General features: G+C 43.1%; 1 protein-coding gene across 7 annotated transcripts in view; it reads right to left on the bottom strand.

Annotated features, from left to right (window-relative positions):
• ptprc (protein tyrosine phosphatase receptor type C) overlaps window positions 1-25,550 on the bottom strand; it is a 136,148-nt gene that overhangs the window by 38,383 nt on the left and 72,215 nt on the right. For 2 of the 7 annotated variants that reach the window (XM_008115015.3, XM_016995199.2), the window contains exons 3-10: window positions 21,860-21,886; window positions 17,752-17,961; window positions 15,520-15,639; window positions 13,785-13,886; window positions 9,697-9,720; window positions 7,615-7,839; window positions 1,485-1,592; window positions 922-1,077 (exon numbers count right to left, since the gene is read on the bottom strand). In XM_008115015.3, coding sequence (XP_008113222.2) covers window positions 922-1,077; window positions 1,485-1,592; window positions 7,615-7,839; window positions 9,697-9,720; window positions 13,785-13,886; window positions 15,520-15,639; window positions 17,752-17,961; window positions 21,860-21,886 — 972 coding nt within the window. Of the gene's footprint in view, window positions 1-921; window positions 1,078-1,484; window positions 1,593-7,614; window positions 7,840-9,696; window positions 9,721-13,784; window positions 13,887-15,519; window positions 15,920-17,751; window positions 17,962-21,859; window positions 21,887-25,550 lie in introns of those variants that run through there. The other 5 variants (XM_008115016.3, XM_008115017.3, XM_062980788.1 and 2 more) reach the window with 5 other exon arrangements.

Genomic DNA, 25,550 nt, shown 5'->3' with positions numbered 1-25,550 from the left:
GTTGGAAGAGACCCTTTGGGCCATTGAGTCCAATTCCCTTCTGCCTTTATGAACCAAAAGCACAAGCAAAGCACCCCTGACAGATGGCCACCCAGCCTCAATGTTAATAATAATAATAATAATAATAATAATAATAATAATAATAATAATAAGGGTTGTAAGAGAAGAAGAGACCTCTTGGGTCATTTAGCCCAACCCCCTTCTGCCCTTGTGCCATGGGGGCTGGATAAATGGCTTCGATGGGCCGCATCCGGCCCCCGGGCCTTAGTTTGGGGACCCCTGATCTAGACACTATATTCTTTTTGATGCAGCCCAAAATCCAATTGGCTTTTTTAGCTGCTGCATCACACTGTTGGCTCATGTTCAACTTGTTGTCCACCAAGACTCCAAGATCTTTTCACATTGACAGTTGTTAAGGCAAGCGTCATCCATTCTGTATCTTTGCATTTCTTTTCTTTCTTTCTTTCTTTTTTTGCCTAAGTGTTCTACCTTACATTTGTCCTTGTTGAAATTCATTTTGTTTGTTTTGGCCTAGCTCTCTAATCCATTAAGATCATTTTGACTTCTGATCCTGTCCTCTGGAATACTTTCCAAATGTGGATGGACTGTTACTCTTTGTGGTCCTAGGAAGCATTGGTGATGGTGAGAAATGTTGTAGTCTGACTACATCTAGAGGACCTCATGTTTCTAAATGTGACCAAAAATGATTCAGGGAGAATAAAAAAAAGTGGCAGAAATGTCCTATGCTAACTAGAGGGCATTCAAGTGCAAAACTTTTTTTATTGCGGGGGGGGGGGGGGGGATCTTGTAAATACAAATAACACTTCTAATCACATGCATGCACAGGCATTCTCATTATGCTTTTGGGCTGAAGCAAAGTTTACAAAGAAACAAAGTGCAGAAAAATCATATTATACTCACGTCCAAAATCTGTTTGTACTTCGATGTCTGTCTTTGTGTTATCCAAGACTGTACTATTGAAATATATTTGTGATGTACAAATGTACTTCGTATTAGGATCTAAATTAAAAATTGTTGCATTTCGTCCAGAGTATTCTTTACAATAAGTTTTACCATCTGAAAGAAATTGTAAGATAACATGAATCTGTGCTTGCAGGACGAGGCAAATATCTGCACTAGGTGTGAAGAAACTGTGACCCTTCATATGTTTTGGACTATAACTCCTATCATTCTTAATTATGGTGGTTCATACTGATAGGAGTCAGAGTCCAATAATATCAAGAAGGCTAAGTTTCCACAATCAATATGCTGTGGTTTAAAATTTGTCACTTTAAAATACCCGGATATTCCTATTGACTAGGTAGGTAGAGTTCATATATTTCCATCCCAGCTTAGACATTTAGAATATGTTGATCTTCAAATGTACTACTTTTCATTTTAAATATTCATACACAATTTTTAATGTAAAATGAATTCTCCATCAAATTAATACACAATTACAAAAAGCTTCTTTAAAGTCTTACCATCAAGTTGACAACAATAGGAAAAATTTAAATTGCATTTAGGATTTATTTCCCAGACTAAAGTCACACTGGTATCCATTTCATCCTTTTTGGTCAAACTCCATTTAACTGGGGGAGGGGGGAAAAGGGAAGAAACCACAATTATATTTGTTTCAGTAGTCATTATTCACCTTTTGAAAGAGGGCAGGATCACATTTTGTACTTATTTCTATATTTTATAATGGATTACATAAATGCATGTCTGAATATCCAGTGCAACTTTCCAGTGCTCTGCTATACACAATACTATCAATGGCATCATTAACAAAGATATCAAAAAGAGAAAAAAATGATTATTGCTTATTTTGTTTTTAAAAGGGTATTATCACAGTAAGATAAAGGTAAAGGTTTTCCCCTGATGTTAAGTCTAGTCATGTCCAACTCAGGGGGTTGGTGCTCATCTCCATTTCTAAGTCAAAGAGACTGCATTTTCCGTAGATGTCTCCAAGGTCATGTGGCTGGCATGACTGCATGGAGCGCTGTTACCTTCCTGCCGGAGCAGTACCTATTGATCTACTCACATTTGCATGTTTTCGAACTGCTAGGTTGGCAGAAGCTGGGCTTAACAGCAAGAGCTCACCCTGCTCTCCGGATTTGAACTGCCGACCTTTTGGTCAGCAAGTTCAGCAGCTCAGTGGTTTAACCCGCTGTGTCACTGGGGGCACAGTAAATTGAGCAAATTCACATTAATCCACACCAAGCAACATGAGTAGACCCTAGCCATTGTTAAACTTTTCACTTCTGGCTAATGTCAAGAAAAGATAATTGAAGGGTGTGCTTTGCTGCTCAGTCATTTAGTCATCTCCAACTCTTCGTGACCGCATGGACCAGTCCATGCCAGAGCTCCCTGTCGGCCGTCACCGCCCCAGTTCCTTCAAGGTCAAACCAGTCACTTCAAGGATACTATCTTGCCCTTGGTCGGCTCTTTTCCTTTTTCCTTCCATTTTCCCCGGCATCGTGATCTTTTCCAAGCTTTCCTGTCTTTTCATGATGTGGCCAAAATACTTCAGCTTTGCCTCTAATATCCTTCCCTCCAGTGAGCAGCCGGGCATTATTTCCTGGAGGATGGACTGGTTGGATCTTCTTGCGGTCCAAGGCACTCTCAGGATTTTCCTCCAGCACCAGAGTTCAAAAGCGTCTATCTTCCTTCGCTCAGCCTTCTTTATGGTCCAGCTCTCGCATCCATAGGTTGCTATGGGGAATACCATTGCTTTGACTATGCGGACCTTCTTTGCCAGTGTGATGTCTCTGCTCTTCACTATTTTGTCAAGGTTGGCCATTGCTCTCCTCCCAAGAAGTAAACGTCTTCTGATTTCCTGGCTGCAGTCTGCATCTGTAGTGATCTTCGTGCCTAGAAATATAAAGTCTGTCACTGCCTCCACATTTTCTCCCTCTATTTGCCAGTTATCAATAGGTGTAGTTGCCATGATCTTGGTTTTCTTGATGTTTAACTGCAACCCAGCTTTTACACTTTCTTCCTTCACCTTGGTGATAAGGCTCTTCAGCTCCTCCTCACTTTCAGCCATCAGAGTGGTATCATCTGCGTACCTGAGGTTGTTAATGTTTCTTCCAGCAATTTTAACTCCAGCCTTGGATTCCTCATGCCCCGCATGTCGCATGATGTGTTCTGTGTACAAGTTGAATGGGAGGGTGAAAGTATGCAACCCTGCCACACTCCTTTCCCAATCTTGAACCAGTCTATTGTTCCGTGATCTGTTCTGACTGTGGCTACTTTATACAGATTTCTCAGGAGACAGACAAGGTGTACTTTAGGTGTAAGTTATTTGAAAAAAATGTTTCAATTTCACCAGGACTTAAAATAATTATCCTGTGCACATAGTTTAATTTTAATAACCACAAAAGCATCTCAGGGTTACAATGCAGTCTACAATCTTCCACTTCTTACCCCTTATTAGACGTCTTTGTTCATGGATGTTGAATTTTATGAAGAGAAATTATCTACACCAAGATGCCTTTGAAGACTTTCAGAAGCTTCAAGTAGTCCAGTGGGCGGTAGCCAGATTTCTCACCAGAACGGGGTACAGGGAGCATGCAACCTCCCAGCTACGTCAGCTCCACTGGCTGCCAGTCTCTTACCGATCACAATTCAAAGTGCTGGTTTTAAACTATAAAGCCCTAAACAGTTACAGCCCAGCTTACCTATCAGAACATATCTCCCTGTATGAACCATCTCAAAGTTTAATTTTCCCTAGTGACATCAGATCAGCCCCCTCCCTCCTGACCTTTAGGAAAAAACTGAAGCGTGGATGTGGGACTAAGCTTTTGGATAATATATCAGTGCAACAAGTGAATGTGGAATGCTGCAATGATAACTGTAATGGCCTGGATTATGATATTGGATTACCGTATATACTTGAGTATAAGCCGACCCGAATATAAGCCGAGGCACCTAATTTTACCACAAAAAAACTGGGAAAACATTGACTCCAGTATAAGCCGAGGGTGGTAAATTTCAGAAATAAAAATACAGTAGAGTCTCACTTATCCAACATAAATGGGCCGGCAGATTGTTGGATAAGCGAATATGTTGGATAATAAGGAGAGATTAAGGAGAAGCCTATCAAACATCAAATTAGGTTATGATCTTACAATTAAGCACCAAAACATGTTATACAACAAATCTGACAGAAAAAGTAGTTCAATATGCAGTAATGCTATGTAGTAATTACTGTATATAGGAATTTAGCACCAGAATATCATGATGTATTGAAAACATTGACTACAAAAATGCATTGGATAATCCAGAACGTTGGATAAGTGAATGTTGGATAAGTGAGACTCTACTGTAGATACCAATAAAATTACATTAATTGAGGCATCAGTAGGTTAAATGTTTTTGAATATTTACATCAAGCTCAAATTTAATAATAATAATAAGATCAGAGTGAAATAATAAATGTATTAATAATAATAAAAATAGAGTAAAATAAATGTAATAGTAGCAACAATAATAGAGAAAAATAATAAATGTAATAATACCAATAATAATAGAGAAAAATAATAAATGTACCATATATTCTTGAGTATAAGCTGACCCAAATATAAGCCAACCAGGACCCTCACCCGAGTATAAGCCGAGGGGGCTTTTTCAGTCTTAAAAAAAGGGCTGAAAAACTAGGCTTATACTCAAGTATATACAGTATGTGCTTTAATGATTTTAATTGTTGAAATGTTTTTAGCAGTTGTTTTACTTATATGTTTATTTGCTGGATATGTGTTGTATGGCATTGAATTGTGCTGTGATGTGCACTGTCCTGAGTCCCCTTCGGGGTGAGAAGGGCGGGATATAAAAAGGACAAATAAATAAATACACTGTCATGACTCAAGGGGACATGAAGAAAATGAAAAGGTGACCTGTGGAGAAGTCAGTAATAGGGCTGTATAGCTTTCTCCCGCACTTTCCCCCTTTATCCATGCATTGATAGTGACATTTGAAAAGAAGGAGCCTTGCTGGATGTAGGAATTTGAAAGCTCAGCCAGGTTTGAATTTATGGATATCCAAAAAAAAAAAAGCTGAATCAAGAGTTTTCACATTTTTTTCTGTCTCTCCGAGGCCCCCTCTTCACTGCCATATAAAATCCAAATTATCTGCTTTGAACTGGATTATATAGCAGTGTAACCTCATATAATCCAGTTCAAAGCAGATAATGTGGATTATCTGCTTTGATAATCTGGATAGTATAGCAGTGCAGGATGGTTCTGAGAGATCCACATCAACAAAAACTTTATGCCAAGCAGATTTAGCATGTACTCCTCAGTCCCCATGTAAGGCAGCAGATGATCCAATTTTTGATGTATGGATCCCCTTTATAAGATTAATGTATGTATGGAACTATGTACAGTAGAGTCTCACTTATCCAACACTCACTTATCCAACATTCTGGATTATCCAAAGCATTTTTGTAGTCAATGTTTTCAATACATCGTGATATTTTGGTGCTAAATTCATAAATACAGTAATTACGACATAGCATTAATGTGTAATGAATGACTTTTTCTGTCAAATTTGTTGTATAACATGATGTTTTGGTGCTTAATTTGTAAAATCATAACCTATTTTGATGTTTAATAGGCTTTTGCTTAATCTCTCCTTATTATCCAACATATTCGCTTATCCAATGTTCTGCCGGCCCATTTATATTGGATAAGTGAGACTCTACTGTATACATTGTTTCATGGTAGGACCTTATCATATTGGGATATAATCTGTTTATATCAGTATGCATCCCATATTGTTTAAGTACTGGATATATACTGTATTGAAACAGGAGGCATACTGTCCTCATCACACCTGATTAGTACAATTCTTATGATTTGAAAATATTGTGCTTTGACTAATCCCAATCCATTCAAAACACCCCCTATATCACTCTATGACCTCTTAAAAAGTATCATTGCTGATGTGATACAAACAAATTTTCCTATCACACACAAAAACAGTGCTTCAGCAATGGAAGAATCCGTAGTTTTCAAAAAAACAAAAAAAAAAAATCAAAAACAAAACAAGATCAGAATTCAGTCTGCAAATCATCCATTTCTGTGACACTTTGCAGACAGATTCCAGCAGAATACTGACGGAATGAGGCAAATGTCATGTGATTGTGGGGGGGGGGGGGGGGCATTTGAAATCATTCTCAAACAGTCTCAGAAATGGAGTATTTCCTAATGTGATAAGGTCCGTAGATGTAATGGGAAACTCCAGTTAGACACCTGAACACAGAGATAAAAACAACATACACACATACACACACTTGAAGTTGCTTATAATTCATTTTTAACAAGGGAATTCCAGCTTTGAAGGAAATGTATCATGTGACAAAATGCCCTTAAGATTAGTGTTTTCAATTTCAGTGGAATTTAGTATCTTCCTTCCTTCCTTCCTTCCCTCCTTCCCTCCTTCCTTCATTCCCCCTTCTACACTGCCATATCTTGCATTGCATATATTCTTTCAGAGGCCAACTAAATAAGGAGATGCCTGATGAATTAATACTACATGGTTTCTCACCTTAAAATACTTGTTATGAGTTTCCCCATGATTAATGTTTGGCATCTTGCTACTGAGCGACATCCTTTCGACAAGACCCTGATGTTACTTTGCCATACATGTCCCCAGGTGGCTGGTATGAGTCTGGGTTTTGTTTTGTTTTTTTCGTGTCAGGAGCAACCGGAGTTGCTTCTGGAGTGAGAAAATTGGCCGTCTGCAAGGACGTTGCCCAGGGGACCCCTGGATGTTTTGATGTTTTACCGTCCTTGTCGGAGGCTTCTCTCATGTCCCCTCATGGAGCTGGAGCTGATAGAGGGAGCTTATCCGCGCTCTCCCCGGGTGGGAATCGAACCTGGCAGCCTTCAGGTCAGGCTTGATTTGATGTGTTGGGCTAGACTGCAGTTGAGCTGGGTTCGAATTACCACTCAGCTATGGAAATTTCTTGGGTAGGAGCCCCCGGTGGTGCAATGGGTTAAACCCTGGTGTCAGCAGGATTGCTGACCGACAGCTCGGCAGTTCGAATCCGGAGAGAGCAGATGAGCTTCCTCTGTCAGCTCCAGGTCCCCATGTGGGGACATGAGAGAAGCCTCCCATAAGGATGGTAAAACATCAAACATCCGGGAATCCCCTGGGAAACGTCCTTGCAGATGGCCAATTCTCTCACACCAGAAGCAACGTGCAGTTTCTCAAGTTGCTCCTGACATGAAAAAAAAAATCTCTTGGGTGACCTTGAGCAAGTCGCACTCTCTCAGCCAACACAGAAGGCAATGACAAACTGTCCCTGAATAAATCTTGCCAAGAAAACCCTATGAGAGGGAGACCATAAGTGAAGTTGACATGAAGTCCATATTGACTCTGCAGTTGGGTGTTAATATGCATATTCATTAAAGCCCCTTGAAACTGAAAATGCAGGATTTTTTTCATTAACATAAACATCTGCCAAAAGCTCTCCACTGCCCCTCCAGCTCAACTCTTCAGTATAGTTCAACACCCAATTCAATAATCCAACACCAGGGTTAAAACAACTGAGGTGGGCAAATTAATCTGGATTTTTCTTGTATAAAATATAAATTTTCTTGTGCTTACCAGGTGGGACATGAATTGACTCTGGTTTACTGCAGCTAGCTTTAATTGTGTATCTTTCACATTCCTGAAGTCCAGTAAATTCGTTTGTGCTTTTATTCCAAATACATTTGAGATCCTCCATTGCATCTGAGTAGCAGGTAACATTGTCTGTATTTGATGCTCCATTAATATTAAGTTTTGCACTAACATTGCTGCCAGCATCCACATATTTTTCCACCATAATACCTGAGAAATAAGAAGGAAAGATACATTCAGACTCTGTTTGACATAATTTCTTTTAAACAGGAAAACATTTTTAAGTGTGCACTGCAATTTCAATCAAGATTCAGAACATACAATTCAAATGAGCTTACTATCATACCGCCTTGAGTCCCCACATGGAGAAAGGCGGGGTATAAATTGTTGGAATTCAACCCCACAATGCCCAAGTCTCAAGTCCTCAATGAGGAAGAGTTAGTTTTAGAATAGACTGAGGGAAATCTCTTCCCCTTGTCTCCTGACTTCACGCTTTGCTTGCTGTGAGCTGATCGCTCAGCTATAGGTATCCTGTTTGTATTTTGGACACTCTGCTATCTTTCTGAAGTAGTTTTCCCTAACCTAAACAAAAAATGCTAACAAAAAGGGCTATGGGTCCAGAATCTCCCTAACAAAATCCAGACATAAATAAAAATGATGATGATGATGATAATAATAATAATAAAAATAATACTAAATAATTGATCATCTTTTTATTACATCAGCGAGGCTAGACAATTAAGGACCCTTCTACATTGCCATATAAAATCCAGATTATCTGCTTTGAACTGGAATGTATGGCAGAGTAGACTCATATAATCCAGTTCAAAGCAGATAAAGTGGATTGTCTAATTTGATAATCTGGATTATATTGCTGTATAGGTAAAGGTAAAGATTTCCCCCTGACATTAAGTCTCGTCATGTCTGACTCTGGGGGTTGGTGCTCATCTCCATTTTTAAGCCGAAGAGCCGGTGTTGTCCAAAGACATCTTCAAGGTCATGTGGCCGACATGACTGCATGGAGCACTGTTACCTTCCACCGGAGCAGTACCTATTGATCTACTCACATTTGCATGTTTTCGAACTGCTAGGTTGGCAGAAGGTGGGGCTAATCGTGGGAGCTCACCCCACTTCTTGGATTCGAACCACCAACCTTTCAACCAGCAGGTTCAGCAGTTTAGCCGTTTAACCTACTGTGGCAGTGGGAGCTCATATCTATCTGTATCCCTGTTCAGAAGATCTCATCTCACTTTTTATCACTGTGATAATTGGATTTTGAAAAATGTGGCTTACTGTAAAAACAAGAATTGGTGAGAAAGCTTCTGTGGAGACACCTTTTCCCCATGAAAACTCTTTCAGGAGTGAAGTTCCCTTCCTAGGGGAAGATTTTTCTCACTTCCTCTTGTCTCACCCCCTGTTCTTAACTACAGGTCATTAGCAAGTCAGATGTTTGTAATTTGGGGACTGCCTGTATACAGTTGTTGAGCATCTTGCATTTCCAGGAATCCAAAATTGTTCAGATATTCCTTAATCCATATTTTAACATGTGCAGCAAAGTCATTTCTCCATCAAGGAGATATTTTGTGAAAATGTTTTGAAATGACTTTTTAAACTTTCTAAATCTCCTTTCCCAGTCTAAGTATTCTGCCTGAGTCAATTCCATAAAAGAAACAATTACATTTAATGTATACCTGTCTTCCAAGGTGAAATTGCCATTTATGCTCCCTTAAATTATTTACCTGAATGAAGCAAGAGGCATTTTATGCTCCATAATATTTTTAAAAACTACTTCAGGGTTGCATGTAATATTAGACATGTGAAATTAAATGTCTGCAACATATTCCATTTTGCATCTGCTACCATATCATGGATAAACAAGACACTGAGATATGTGAGTACCACTGCACATTAGGAAGTGGGACTTGTGGGTGTTTCAACAGATATAAGTGCCACTTTGATGGGAATTATCAGTTGTGAGATAGCAGGGGAAAGCAGCATTGAATAATGTATGTCCGTTCTTATTGCAAAAGTTGATGTCATCTCCAGGGAAAAAAAATAAAGACTTACTGCAGCTACTGCTAGAAGGAGGTACTGTAAGAAAATGAGAGAAAAAATATGATTTTTAAAAATATATATTTATACAGAAGAAGTGTTAGATATCATCCCCTCAACATACTTCTTAAGTATGATTTATTTAATATATATTTTAACTTTTATATATGTATTTGGATAGATACCTAAATAAAGGTTTTAGGCAAAACATTATATACCTTGAACACTATGATAATACTCTGGCTGACTTGGTCTCTGTAAATAGAATTTCAATATATAAAGATTCAATTTCCCATTGCATTGATTAATGAACTTTGCATAATTGTTTTGGATTGATTAATTGGAAATAAACATGGGCAATAAAAGATGAACCATTGCACAGCAGTTAGGATTTCATCCACAATATGTGGTGGGCTATTATCCAGATTGTGTTGTCGAAAGCTTTCATGGCCGGGATCACAGGGTTGTTGTATGTTTTCCGGGCTGTATGGCCATGTTCCAGAAGTATTCTCTCCTGACGTTTCGCCCACATCAATGGCAGGCATCCTCAGAGGTTGTGAGGCATGGAGAAACTAGGCAAGGAAGGTTAATATATATCTGTAGGAAGTCCAGGGTGTGAGTAAATTTCTTTGCCAGTTGGAAGCCAGCATGAATGTTGCAGTTGAGGGTTGCTGGGCCAAATATGTATAGTCAGCACCAGCAACTCCCAGGGATACTCAAGTGTCAGAATTAAATATCCCTCTATCTATGGATGCCTGGTTCCCTCTAGGGAAAGTTGGGAAGAAGGCAAAATTATTGAGGATGCTGCAAAGAGTTATTAACTATGGAGTCACCTCCTCCCTTGCAAGGTCTAAGGTCCTTTCTATGCTGCCAAATAATATCCAGATTATCCACTTTGAGCTGGATTTATATGACAGTGTAGACTCATATAATCCAGTTCAAACAGATAGTGTGGTTTATCTGCTTTGATAAAATGGATTATATGACAGTGTAGAAGGGGCCTAAATTACACTTTTGCCTAGCTGGTGTTCAGAAGAAGTATTGGGAATTGAGGGTCTAGTGCAGGCATGTGCAAACTAAAGCCCGGGGGCTGGATGTGGCCCCAGGGCTCTTACGTCAGACCCTCCTCATTTATGCTGTCCTCTTGGCATAAGGACACGGTGGTCCGCAGCAGCCGAGAGCCATCTGGAGCGCTCTCAGCCACCCCGTGTCTTGCTCTCCTCCTGGCATAAGGACGGTGCAAGCGTCCCATCCTTATGCTGGGAGGACTGCTCAAGGAAGGCATGTGATGACTGAGAGCCCTCCGGAGCACTCTCAGTTGCCACCTGTCTTGCCTTCCTCCTGGCATAATGCGAAGAGGACAGCCTGAGGATCAGGGGAGGAGGATCAGGGCAGTCGCCACATGTCCCACCTTCCTCCTGGCATAAGGATGGGGCAAGCAGCCCCGTCTTTATGTGAGGAGGACAACTTGAGAATGACCCAGGCACCACCCCTGCCCTGCCCCCTCCTGGCCCCACTCTCTCCCAGGCCTTAACCCTCATGGGCCCGCACCCACCCAACAAGCGGACAACCCCACGCCCTCCTGGCCCAGTCCTCCCAACCTGGCTCACAATGTGGCCCCAAGGCAAATAGGTTTGTGACCAGATGGGTTCCATTACTGGGTTGATGGACTGGACTAGAACTGGCTGCAGTTTCACCAGTAAGTTGCACCAGTAAGTTCATGAAAAAGATGTCAAGTTTACATGGGCCATCTTGGAATTCATGTATTTTGGGAGGCTGTTGAGACATGTGTGCCCACAGGACTGTATTATTTCAGTGCCAAGCAGGGCCGGCCCCACTATAGAGGCCCCTGACGCCGCCGCCTCGGGCGCAGGCCCGGGGGGGCGCCGTCAGGCTGGGCGGGAGGCGGGGCACCGCCCTGACGGTGCCCCGCCTCCCGCCCAGTGCGCCCTGGCCCGTCTGGCCTTTTCTAGCTGGCCAGACTGCAGCGGAGGTGCCTGCAGGCCGCAATCGCAGCCTGCAGGGACCTCCGCTGCAGTCTGGCCAGCTAGAAAAGGCCAGACGGGCGAGCGGGAATAGCGTGGGAGGCGGAGCCAGCTCTGGCGCCGCCCCCCCCGCCCAGCGTGCCCTGGCCCCGCCTCCCACGCTGCGTGGGAGGCCGGGCCAAGGCACGCTGGGCGGGGGCGGCGGCGTCAGAGCTGGCTCCGCCTCCCACGCTACTCCCGCTCGCCTGTCTGGCCTTTTCTAGCAGGCCAGACGGCAGCGGAGGTCCCTCCAGGCCGCAATCGCCTGCGTGGGAGGCGGGGCCAGGGCACGCTGGGCGGGGGGGGGCCAGAGCTGGCCCCGCCTCCCACGCTACTCCCGCTCGCCCGTCTGGCCTTTTCTAGCAGGCCAGACTGCAGCGGAGGTCCCTCCAGGCCGCGATTGCGGCCTGCAGGCACCTCCGCTGCAGTCTGGCCAGCTAGAAAAGGCCAGACGGGCCTGGAGGGACCTCCGCTGCAGTCTGGCCTGCTAGAAAAGGCCAGACGGGCGAGCGGGAGTAGTGTGGGAGGCGGGGCCAGCTCTGGCCCCGCCCCCCCGCCCAGCATGCCCTGGCCCCGCCTCCCACGTTGCGCGGGAGGCGGGGCCAAGTCACGCTGGGCGGGGGGGGGCAGAGTTGGCCCCGCCTCCCACGCTACTCCCGCTCGCCTGTCTGGCCTTTTCTAGCTGGCCAGACTGCAGCGGAGGTCCCTTCAGGCCGCAATCGCGGCCTGGAGGGACCTCCGCTGCAGTCTGGCCTGCTAGAAAAGGCCAGACGGGCAAGCGGGAGTAGCGTGGGAGGCGGGGCCAACTCTGGCGCCGCCCCCCCCGCCCAGCGTGCCCTGGCCCCACCTCCCACGCTGCGTGGGAGGCGGGGCCAGGGCACTCTGGGCGGGGGGCGGGGCCAACTCTGGCCCCGCCCCCCTCACTATTCGCCCTGGCCCCGTCTCCCACGCAGCGTGGGAGGCGGGGCCAGGGCACGCTGGGCGGGGCCAGGGCGCGGGAGGCGGGGCCGGTGGCGGGGGCGCTTTTCAGCACCCCCGCTTCACATTAAAAAATATCTCCGGCCGGCCCTGGTGCCAAGGCAATACTCACCATCAGTTTCAATTATATACAAGGGCCATCCAGAAAGTATATTACGTTTTGGAATTAAAAATGAACAAAGTATAGGAGAAAACATTTACCATATGCAGTTGAAAGCCACACCCAAATACCACATCTCACATAGTCGCCATTCAAATCTAGGCACTTACCATAGTGATGAAAGAGCTTTGCAACTCCTCCCCCCCCCCACTAAATTCTGCCACTTCTCCTCAACCAGCCGGTCACCCCTTCCCGCAGCTGCGCAGCGTCGCCAAAACACTGCTTTGCCAGCCACGCCCCCATTGTTGGAAATGAGTGGTTGAGGAAGCAAGCGGCAGAATTTAGTGGGGTAGGAGTTGCAAAGCTCCTTCATTGCTATGGTAAGTGCCTAGATTTGAATGGCGACTACGTGAGATATGGTATTTGGGTCTGGCTTTCAACTGCATATGGTAATTTTTTTCTCCTATACTTTGTTCATTTTTAATTCCAAAACATAATGTGCTTTCTGGATAACCCTTGTAGAAAGGAGGAAGGGAGTGGAGGGAAAAGGGGATGTGACAGCATCTTCAGGATTAACTGGGTTTTATTTCCATTGATATAAACCCACTTCTTCAGATACATACCAAGTGATTTCAAAATTCAGGACAGTGGTTTCAAAGTGATTTCAGAATCATATAATGATGGATTTTAATGGTTATGCCTCTTTCCATGAGAATTACTGTGCAAATCTTACTGAAATGAAACCAGAATCTAAGCAACAACATGTGAATTCTGTCCCTAGAGTTTAAGATCATAAAACAAAATTGTTGGCTCTTAAGCAAGACCAACTTCAGTTGTGAATTCTAGCTCTTAAATCAATTGCTAGAGTTGAAATATACATTAAGAAACAGTCCCATTCATGTCTACAAACTGAACAAGAAAACGATTACAGACATGTGAATAGCATCCTGAGCTATATGCATGCATGCAGTAACAAGTAACAATGTGTGCAGGTTTGTCACCTATTGTACCAGAGGTGGTGCTTGCAGAAACTTGAGAGATGTTTGCTGGAGTGGCAGTAGATGCTGAGGTGTTGTCATGCATGGAAGAATTATTCGGATAATCTACCAGGGAATAAACAGAAGGTTAGTTAGTATTACAGTAACCATCAAATTTTCATAAATGGGAACAACCTTGAAGCTGAAAGAACAGAAAATCTGTCACGTCTCATTTTTAAAAACTAGAATTCTTTGGGCAAATATTAAAATCCAGTAAATAGAACATTGAAATTTACATAAGTGTTAATTTACCAAATGCCTGCTTATTCAGTGAATAGATTCCAACATTCCAACAATAGGATGTAAGCCTTTAGCTGCTATATTATCCATTATAAGTAAATGTAAGGGGCACTCCTATGCACATTTGCTTGGGAATCAGTCAGACCAAATATAGGGAAGCGCTCCAATATCATGGCAAAAAGACGGTTTATTGGAAAAGACCAAATTTAAGCAAACCTTGGGCATGTGCGGTACCTTGCTGCTTTATCTGACATATAGCTTCAAAGAGTAATACAGTAGAGTCTCACTTATCCAACATTCGCTTATCCAACATTCTGCATTATCCAATGCAGCCTGCCTTTCACCTGGATCCACAACTGTTTCTCTAGGCAGCAAGGACTGAACTTTTTACAGATTTAATTTTCAACAAAGTTGTTACTGCAAGTTCATTTTATGCAATTCTATCTTTATTTGTAGTCAATTTGTTAGTAGTCAATGTTTTTGTAATCAATATTTTCAATACATTGTGATGTTTTGGTGCTAAATTCATAAACACAGTAATTACCACATAACGTTACCATGTATTGAGCTGATTTTTCTGTAGATTTGTTGTAAAATATGATGTTTTGGTGCTTAATTTGTAAAATCATAATGTAATTGGACATTTAATAGGCTTTTAACCCCTCCTTATAATAATAAATAAATAATAAACTTTATTTATACCCCGCCACCATCTCCCCGTGGGGACTCGGGGCGGCTTACATGGAGCAGAGGCCCAAACAACATAAGGACAAAATATAAGCAACAGAATACAAATCACAATATAAAAAAGATAAAACAGTAATACAGTGTATCAATTAAAACAACAATACAAGGATAAAAAAAACTGTATTTAAAACACATAAATGGTAAGACCATAATAAATACAGGATAGATTATCCAACATTTTCGTTTATCCAACATTTTGCCGGCCCATTTATGTTGGATAAGTGAGACTCTACTGTAGTTTCTGCTTCCATTTCCTATTCTAAAGAGTGATTATTTCAATTTTAAAAAACATGCCAACTTCAAATGGCAATTACTGAAGTAATTTATTTCAATTAGCTATAGATTAAGGCAAGCATAGTTTATGGTTCAGATGACATGCTAAATTATCTGTAGATAATTGAACATAGAAGCAAAATCGTCTGAACTTTTCTGGTGATATGAGGACCTGGAAGGTTGGAAAGTGAGGGATCTTCTTTCAATAAGCTATTAGTTATCTCGCCATCCAAAGTCACCCAAAAGCTTTGAGAAGAATAGGGCAGATGTGGCCTTTGAACCTTGCCACTAAACCCTTGTGATCCAGCTCTAGTTAGATGACAGAAGCCAATTATACATCTACACTCTGATAACATATATCCATGTCACAGTATAGATATGTACACCATGCAGTTACACATGTAGATGCTTTAGGGGCACTGAAAAGAGCACATCAAACCTGATGGTGCATGCATGTCGGTGGAGGGAGAGAGTGGAGTGCTGGTGAATGGATGAATGCTGGAAGAGTTTGAATCCATGTGCGTGGTGGTGAGAGATGAGTTGCTTGCTGGAAGAGGCTCTGGAGTAACAAAAGTGCAATCAGCTCATTATTACTACTATTAGAACACAATAGCCAAGTACTAAAAGGTAAAAGAAAAACCTTAACAGAAAGGAAGAGGTAATGAAATTCCCAATCTTTTGGAAACCTTTCTGGAAATTAATTCACTTGTGAAACGGCAACATATCAATCAAGGTTAAAAAACTTGGATGGGAATGAATAGCCAGATACTTCCATGACCCCATTCATTCAACTCACACTAGTCCATTTGGATTCAGGAGTTACATATTCTTCATTGCCCAAGGCTACAATGCCATATAAAATCCAGATTATTTGTTTTGAACTGGATTATATTCAGTTATTTATTTACAGTATTTATATTCCGCCCTTCTCACCCCGCAGGGATCACATTGTACACATATAAAGCAAACATTCCATGCCATATAAACATAGAACAGAGACTGAGACAGATGCAGAGGCAATTTAAACCTTCTCCAGCATCCAGCTTCCTGAGGGGATGTTCGATTTTGGCCACAGGGGGAGCAGCTGCTTCGTCATCCACTGTGATGGCAACTTCCTCATTCCAACGGCGACTGGATGATTTTATGGTGTCATAAATTAGCCTCCCCACATATAAATGGTACCTAAATTTCCTACTTGATAGATGCCACTATCTTTCAGGTTACTTATGTCAACAACGAGAAGGGGCTATTTTTAATTTTAATTGTCGGGTGCTCACCCCAACATGGGCTGGCCTCAAACTCATGACCTCTTGGTCAAAGTGATTTATTGCAGCTGGCTGCTAACCAGCCTGCACCACAGCCCGGCCCCACTTAAAGGCCTCCAAAAATTGCGAAACCGAAGGGAGTGTTAACTCCCCCGGCTGCGGGTTTAATTCTGGAATTGCCAAAAATCTTCTACAACCCAGAAAACTCAAAGCAGTGAATAGACTCATAATCCAGTTCAAAGCAGATTCTCTGCTTTGATCATCTGGATTATATGTCAGTGTAGAAGAGATTTAAGAAAATGCTATTATATTCCTGGAGTCTCCATAGGTCAAAAACCAATTTGAAAGCACGCACACATCCTCTTGATTCTGCGGAATCTTATGACTACATAGACTACTTTACTGTTTTTATTCTGTTGTTATAACTCTCTTTCATTGGAGCCAGACAGTTGTAACAGTAGATTAAAAATAGTAAAATAGTCTATATGGTCATAAGATTTTGTAGAATCAAGAGGATGTGTGCGTGCTTTCAAATTGCATGGTAACCTACGTTGACCCCAAGAATATCATAGCGTTTTCTTAGGCAATAATGAAGGATATGTATGTAATTCCTGAATGCAAATAGCTGATCTGCAGAATTTTGAAAATGGACTAATGTGAGTTGAATGAATAAAGTCATGGAATTATCTGGCTATTCATTCTCCACTGCCAAATAATCCAGGTTATCAAAGCAGATAATCCTATAATCCAGTTCAAATAAGATAATCTGCATTTTATATGGCAGTGTTGATGAGGCCAAAGTCTGATCAGTCAAAGTAGAGAACATCAATGGTGCTGAATAGGTGGCCTGTTATGTGTATCAGCTGTGTGTACAACATTGAATCTAGACAACAAGAAAACAGTCACCCATACATGATGCAAACACCTCAAACATTTGTCCTATGTTGTTATAATTAGAACAGTGCATGTGAATGTTTTTTCATACATATAGCATGTCAAACAAAGACGTATAGTAAGAGCCTAGCTTCTCTGCATCACAAGGAAGAATAATGGCAGACACAGTTTCCATCTTGCTAATGTTGGTTGCCAATTGTCCTTAGCGGTTATCTGCATAACTGTTATCTGTATCTGTGCACCATTGTTTCTTATTGGAGTCTATATTATATTGAAATGTATAGAAACTTACTACCTACTCACACACTCACTTCACGTAACTGTCAATTGATGGCAGAGTTGCACTGCTTGCCACACCATATAATTCCTTCAGCTCCATCTGAATAATGCTCTTAGCAACTTAGCAATTACTTCAACTTAATAAAACTTAATATTTTTCCATTCCTTGTTTTTGAAGAAATATAGTATTCCCATCAGGGTAACCTTGATAATAAAAACTCTCCAAAGCAAACCTGTGATGGCGATGGAAACAGTTGTGGCAGGAGGAGAAGTAGCGTTCAGTTTCCTAACAGATATTTCAGTAGAATTAGAGGTCTGGTAAGTAGGGACCATTGTGTCTTTTGTTTTTGAGCCAGGGTTTCCATTCAGGGTGTTTGCAGGTGAGGATAGCATGGTGCGTGGAGGTATGAAGGAAGGGTCAGTTGGAGAGTGACTTGTTTCTCCTAAGGTGAGTAGATGTGTGGGGAGAAGGCAACAAATTAGGCAGGTTACATAACAGAGCCTGAAAAAGAGGGTTACAAAATAGCTAAACACCAAAGTCTATTTAATAAGGAGAAATTGGTTTCTCAGAGATCTCCCATGCCATGTCAACCAAATAGGCTATATCTTACGATTGTAGATCTCTCTGACTGTGACATCTGTTGTCTCTTTATTTTACAAAACATAATTACAGTAGAGTTCCGGTTATCTGACTTCCGCTTATCCAACACACCGTATTATCTGACGCGGAGCTTCAGGCTTGGCAAGGAGGGAAGTGACTTTTGCCCACCATGCATGGAGAAGCATGGAGGAGCCCCTCCAGGGGGTGCAGAGGGGAAGGCCAAACTAGAGAGGCACCCTTTGTGCACCTTTAAAAAATGAGGCCGCGAGAAGGTGCCTTGAAGGGAGAGAGGCAGGCTCTGAAGGAAGTTCTAATGGAAGATTTCTTCTCCCCGCACCTTGCTTGCTCACCTCGAAGGCTCCCACCAGCTGCTCTGAGACAGCGGATTGCAGAGGTGACCTTCTGGCAAACAAACTAGTAAAATGTGGGCTAGACAAAACTACGGTTAGGTGGATCTGTAATTTGCTAAGCGAACGAACCCAAAGGGTGCTCACCAATGCGTCTTTTTCATCTTGGAAAGAAGTCACGAGTGGAGTGCTGCAGGGTTCTGTCCTGGGCCTGGTTTTGTTCAACATCTTTATTAATGGCTTAGACGAAGGGTTAGAAGGCATGATCATCAGGTTTGCAGATGACACCAAATTGGGAGGGATAGCTAACACTCCAGAAGACAGGAGCAGAATTCAAAATGATCTGAATGAGATTTCCTGCTTCTTAGCGGGGGGTTGGACTAGATGGCCCATGAGGTCTCTTCCAACTCTGCTATTCTATGATTCTATTCTATGATTCTATGATCTTGACAGACTAGAGAGATGGGCTGAAACTAACAAATTGAAGTCCAACAGGGACAAATGCAAGATACTTCACTTAGGCAGAAAAAATGGAAAGCAAAGATACAGAATGGGGGACGCCTGGCTCGACAGCAGTACACGTGAAAAAGACCTTGGAATCCTCGTGGATAACAAGTTAAACATGAACCTACAATGTGATGCGGTGGCAAAAAAAGCCAATGGGATTCTGGCCTGCAGAAATAGGGGAATAGCATCTAGATCCAGGGAAGTCATGCTACCCCTCTATTCTGCCTTGGTCAGACCACACCTGGAATACTGTGTCCAATTCTGGGGACCTCAATTGAAGGGAGATGTTGACAAGTTGGAATGTGTCCAGAGGAGGGCAACTAAAATGATCAAAGGTCTGGAGAACAAGCCCTATGAGGAGCGACTTAAAGAACTGGACATGTTTAGCCTGCAGAAGAGAAGGCTAAGAGGAGACATGATAGCCATTTACAAATACGTGAAGGGAAGTCATAGGGAGGAGGGAGCAAGCTTGTTTTCTGCTGCCCTGCAGACTAGGACGCGGAACAATGGCTTCAAACTACAGGAAAGGAGATTCCACCTGAACATTAGGAAGAACTTCCTGACTGTGAGAGCTGTTCGGCAGTGGAACTCTCTGCCCCGGAGTGTGGTGGAGGCTCCTTCTTTGGAGGCTTTTAAACAGAGGCTGGATGGCCATCTGTCGGGGGTGCTTTGAACGCGATTTCCTGCTACTTGGCAGGGGGTTGGACTGGATGGCCCATGAGGTCTCTTCCAACTCTACTATTCTATGATTCTATGATTCTAGAGCGGAGGAACTCAAGAGAAGGAGAGGGAGAGGGAGGAGGACTTTTCTCTCCCTCTTCCTCCGTCTGCCCCAGGAAGATACGAAGGAGGAGGGGGAGGGGGGGCAGAGGCAGCTATGAGCGCAGCGGCAACAGCGGATTCCTCCTGGGCCTTCTTGCAGCTCCGCGTCCTCTTCTGCATGAAGCCCGCTCTGTTTTCCGCCACCTCAGGGCAGCTGATAGGAGCCTTCGAGGTCCTCGAAGTGAGCAAGCAAGGTGTAGGGAAAAGAAATCTTCCATTAGAACTTCTTTCAAAGCCCGCCTTCCTTCCTCAAGGCACCTTCCTGCGTCCTCAGTTTTAAAAGTTGCACAAAGGCCGCCTCTCTAGTTTGGCCTTCCCCTCTGCACCCCCGGAAGGGCTTTTCCATGCTCCTCCATGCATGATGGGCAAAAGTCACCTCCCTCCTTGCCAAGTCCCCGGCTTGGATAATAAGGCCGCCTTATTATCCGTCAGTTTCGGTTATCCAACATTGGGCACACCCCTTTATGTCAGATAACCGGAACTCTACTGTATGTGTGGTGGGATCCATTGGCCTCTGTATCATTGTGCGAATCCAATTGATTCCTCAAAAGTTGTTCTTAGCCATGGAGAGGAAGCTCATGGACATAAACACTCTAGCCCATGTGGCTTCACCACATTTCTAGGTCAGGAAATGAGTGTGGAAAGATAAACTATTAGAACACCGTGCTTATTTGTGGGCCTTGAGGCTACATTTCACCTCCAGGATTTGAGGTTACAATAGTATTGCATTCAGTACGATAGTTATAATGAACAGCACAAAGCAGAAAATGGCCAGATTTCCCACAGCCCTGAGAAAATTGTATCTAAGGAGGAGGCTGAAAAGGAAATTTAGCAAGAAAAATATGGGAAGAATGGGGAGAGAGTGAATGTAGTAGATCTAGTAACAGTGTTATATGCGCCTCCACCTCGGCTGCCAGGGAGTCAGTTTGTGCTATAGCTTTGTGCTGTTCATTATATTTAGGTGCAGGAAAACCTGCCTAGAACCTAGAATGTGTGCCCTCGGTCCCAATCTAGCACTACTTTTCTCCATCCCCCAAATGCAACCAGTTTTCTTGCTGGCAAACTTTGTGGCACACTGGTGGTTTGTAAAGTCCCCCTATCCTTCCATTTCTTCTAACCTAATCCAAACTCCAAAGCACTTCTGGTCCCAAGCATTTTGGGTAAGGGATACACAGCCTTTACAGTTAAACTCAAACAATAACCAACCAATCTGGAAGTGGGGAGCAATTAATAGTTGGCAAGGAGAAAAGAGAGGTCATAACAGTGTGATGAAATTGACAATCATTGGTGATCTTTGTGACCAATATAAATTCTGTCTTACTGCAAGAATCCCTCAGCCAACATGGCCCAACTATGATTCTGAAGACATTCCCCATCCAACTAGCTATTAAACCTAGGACCTTATCACATTGGGATATAATCTGTTTATATCCGTATGCATCCCATATATTTTTAGGACTGGATGCATATTATATTGAGACGGGATGCATACTCTCCTCATCACATCGGATTATTAAGATTCTTACTATTTGAAAATATTGCGCTTTGACTCATCACACCACGGAAGGCTGTCAACTCCCAATCCATTCAAAACACCCCATGCATCACTATATGACCTTTTAAAAAGTATTGTTACTGATGGGATGCATAAAAATTTTCCTATCACACACAAAAACAGCACTTCAGCAATGGAAAAATCTGTAGTATTTAAAAAAGCCATAATTAGAATTCTATCTGCAAATAATTAATTTCTGTGATGCTTTGCAGATGGATTCTAATGGAATACTGAGAGGATGGGGAAAATGTCATGTCATGGGACCATTCAAAATCATTCTCAAACTGTCTCAGAGTATTTCCTAATGTGATAAGGTCTCTAATGATCTACAAACTCAATTTTCCAGCTTCCCATACTGTTGCTCTCTTAATTCTAATGTCATCTAGAATAGAGAAAGCATGGTTTGGGGAAAAAAGGACTGAAAAAGGGCACCATCACAGAACTTGATCCTGACCAATGTACAGCAGACATTTAACAGAAATGCAGTTCAGTTAAAGGTGTTTTCTTACCATGATCACGAGGAGGTTTTCTTTGATCTAGAAAGAAAGAAATATGACAGTATTATAGTCTGGTCCCATTAAGGGTGTTTTTAAAAAGACAGAGAAAGATCTGGCACCAGCACTTTAAATGTACATCCTGCTAAGATGGCTACATGGATATTTCAAGCTGATAGTTGACAATGCAACATACATTATAACAAAATGATAGACAGAAGACAATGTCTGCACATATTATTTTAGGGGAAAAACATATTAAATAAGCAATCAAAAACCATGACTCACTACAGCGGGTTTCTGACCCACAAGAGCCCATGCAAGAGAGGGGCACATCAACCTTCAATGTGGGAAGGTACACTTCACTGGGTTTACAAACCATACATAATGAACCTATTAAAGTGAAAATACATGGAAGACAAAATCAGACTGGCTGTTAAGAATGTGATGAATTATAGTTTCCTCATTGCCCAGCCATGCGTTGCTGTGGCTTATGGGAATCATTTGTTGGCCAGGTGGAATAGCAGTGAATAGCCTTGCAGCCTCAAAGCCTGGCCGTTTTCTGGAGTAGCTGGAGTAGCACCCTCAATCAAAGAGCCGCTTTGAAGCCTGGCTGCTTCCTTTGTAGGGGAATCATTGTTTGGCCAGATTGAATTTCACTGAATAGTCTTGCAGCTTAAAAGCCTGGCTGCTTTCTACATAGGGCATCCTTGCTAGGCCAGGTTGAATGGGACGGAGTAGCCTCGTGGCTTCAAAGCCTGGGGATTTTTCACCTAGGGGAAATCTTGGTTGGCCAGGTTGAAAAGCACTGAATAGCCTTGCTCCTTGCAAGCCTGGCCACTTTTTACCTTGCGGAATCCTTGGTTGGCCAGTTTGAATAGCAATTAATAGTCTTAGTGTGGTAGGGAAGAATGCTGCAGTTAGGCACCTTAATTAGTAGGCTTGCTCAAATAATTCGTTTTCCCCGTTAACCGTTATTAATTCGTTATTTTCGTTTGTTTTGAAGCAATTTTGAAGCATTGGTTGTCACACGTCTGGATATCGCGGTTTCGAATCGCGAGAGGCCGTTTTTCGTTATGTCGTTGTTTTTTTCGTTAGGAAAAAAAGCTTTTGCAAAGCACCCAAACTCCCACCATTCAGGCCCTTCCCTTTTGCCCCTCAGCAAAAGGGGCGTCACGGGCTCAGCCAATGGGAGGGGGCGAGGGGGAAGGAGGCCGAGGAGGAGGAAGAAGACGGAGGGGGGAAATGGCCGCCGCCTCGCCTCAGCAGCTGATAATAATTTATTATTATTACCTCCCAAGGGTGATCTCCCAATAGCCTACCGAGGAAGGACTGGGCCAGGTTTCTGTCTTCGGGAGGGAGGCTCTCGCGTGTCAGCGCCCAGGAAGGCGAGGGCCGCACGTCGGAAAGGAGGCGCATCCACGTGTCTTTCATTTCTTCTTCCAGGAGGGAAGGAGGGGGAGAGGGAGGTCCCCCCTTGGTTGCCCTCTTTCCCTCCCGAAGTGGCTCTTGAAAATGGGGCGCTTTTTCCCCTTCCCCTCCCGCCCTTCCAGCGACCTTCCCCAAGGTCTCCCCCGAAGAGCCCACCGACCTTTCCTTTCCTTCGGGCGGCGTCCTCTCCTCCTCCTCCTCGGAAGCCTTGCGGGGAGGATGGGGCTGAGAGGGAGGGAGGGAGGGTCGCTTAGGAGGCGGAAGGCGAAGGCGGGCGAGGGGCGCGGGCGGCGCTGCTCATGCCTCCCTCACTGCCTGCCTCTGCTTCTCCCTCTGCCGCCCCCTCCTCCACTTCCTCCGCCTCCTCCTCGCAAGGCGCATCCAGGCGGGCGGAGGCGGCGGATCGAGACCCCTTCCCCTCTGCTTCGTCCTCCTCCGGCGGCTGTCCTCCCTTCGCTCGCTTGCCCTTCCCTGCCTGCCAGGCCTGATACTCAGAGGTTTTGACGTCTGTGCGAAGCTAGGCAAGTGGGGTTTATATATCTGTGGAAGGTCCAGGGTGGGAGAAAGAACTCTTGTCTGTGGGAGGCAAGTGTGAATGTTGCAATTGGTCACCTTGATTAGCATTGAATAGCCTTGCAGCTTCAAAGCCTGGCTGCTTCCTACCTGGGGGAATCCTTTGTTGGGAGGTATTAGCTGGCCCTGATTGTTTCCTGTCTGGAATTCCCATTTTCTGGGTGTTTCTGGGAAGGTAATGGCACTCCATGTAGTCATGCCGGCCACATGACCTTGGAGGTGTCTATGGACAACACTGGCTCTTGGGCTTAGAAATGGAGATGAGCACCAACCCCCAGAGTCAGACATGACTGAACTTAACGTCAAGGGATACCTTTACCTTTACCTATACACACACACACATTATGCAGGGACTATATATTATATATATACACAGACAGTATATATCACACACACACCAATTTAACAAAGTTTCAGCCACAAAAACAAAGTTTCTGAAGTAGAACAATGACTTTCACAGTAAAGACAACCCAATTTAACAGGAAATAAGACTTTCAAACCAGGAACAGATTTCTGCAATTATTAAAAAATGGTTTATTATAAAAGCTATGAAAATTCGCCAAAAATCAGAGGATAAGGGAAACGTTCCAAATTTTGGTGAGCTATCAGTTTTAAATGTGTTCTACCACTGTACCAAGTTGGAAGAAGATCACTCAAAAAATGAGGGTGGGAGAGTCCTGTAAAGTCCTCTCCCTCTGTGCTGTTTTTGGGAATTGCGCATGCGCGTCCGTCATTAACGAATTAATTTAGAAAATAACGAATTTTCGTTAATTTCGAAAATTTTTGGGGGCCAAATTCGTAAATAGCAACAAAAACGAAAAACTGCCCCCTCTAGTTTTGAAACGAGTTTAGAATCAAATTTTTCATGGATCGATCAAGCCTATTAATTAGCATTTCATGGCCTTGCAGCTTCAAAGCCTGGCTGCTTCCTGCCTGGGGGAATCCTTTGTTTGGAAGTGCTAGCTGGCCCTGATTGTTTCCTTTCTGGAATTCCCAATTTCCCTGCTTTCAGAGTGTTGCTCTTTATTTACTGTCCTGGTTTTAGAGATTATATTGTTCTGTATTATTATACCACAGTAATTATTTCATTATATTTATAATCTTATATTATCTGCTTAGAAGTGGAATATATGAGGCCCCTTCTACACAGCTGTACAAAATCCACACTGGTGGATTATATGGCAGTGTGGACTCAAGACAATCCAGTTCAAAACAGATAATATAAGATTATAAATGGGTAATATAGCTGTGTGGAAGGACCTTGAGTCTACACTGCCATATAATCCAGTTCAAATCAGATAATCTGTATTTTATAGGCAGTGTGGATCAGGCCTAAGTGCATCTTCCTGTGCCCTGGGCGCCATTTTGGCTGAAGGGGGCAGGGCCTAAAGGCAGAAGAGCCTACCTTTCTAACTGGCAGTTGGGGGGGGGGGGAGGCTCTTCCTCGTCCTCTTTAATTTGGACTATTTTTCTAGTTTTTTTTTAATTGAAAGACATATTTTGGATAACTATGTCTTTTGTGGCCAAATTTGGTGTGTTTTGGTTCAGTGGTTTTGTTGTTTACTCCATAGTAAAACTAACATTACATTTTTTATATATATAGATGGCATATACTAAGATTTATCCATATGCATGATATCAAGATGAACATCTTTTTGATGAAAGTCTTACTAAAACAAGAATATTACATTCTGACAACAAA

The sequence above is a fragment of the Anolis carolinensis genome, chromosome 4 (assembly GCF_035594765.1).
Source record: "Anolis carolinensis isolate JA03-04 chromosome 4, rAnoCar3.1.pri, whole genome shotgun sequence".
Lineage (NCBI taxonomy): Eukaryota > Metazoa > Chordata > Lepidosauria > Squamata > Dactyloidae > Anolis > Anolis carolinensis.
Note: the sequence above shows the minus strand (reverse complement) of the source record. Positions and strands in the feature narration are given on the sequence as shown.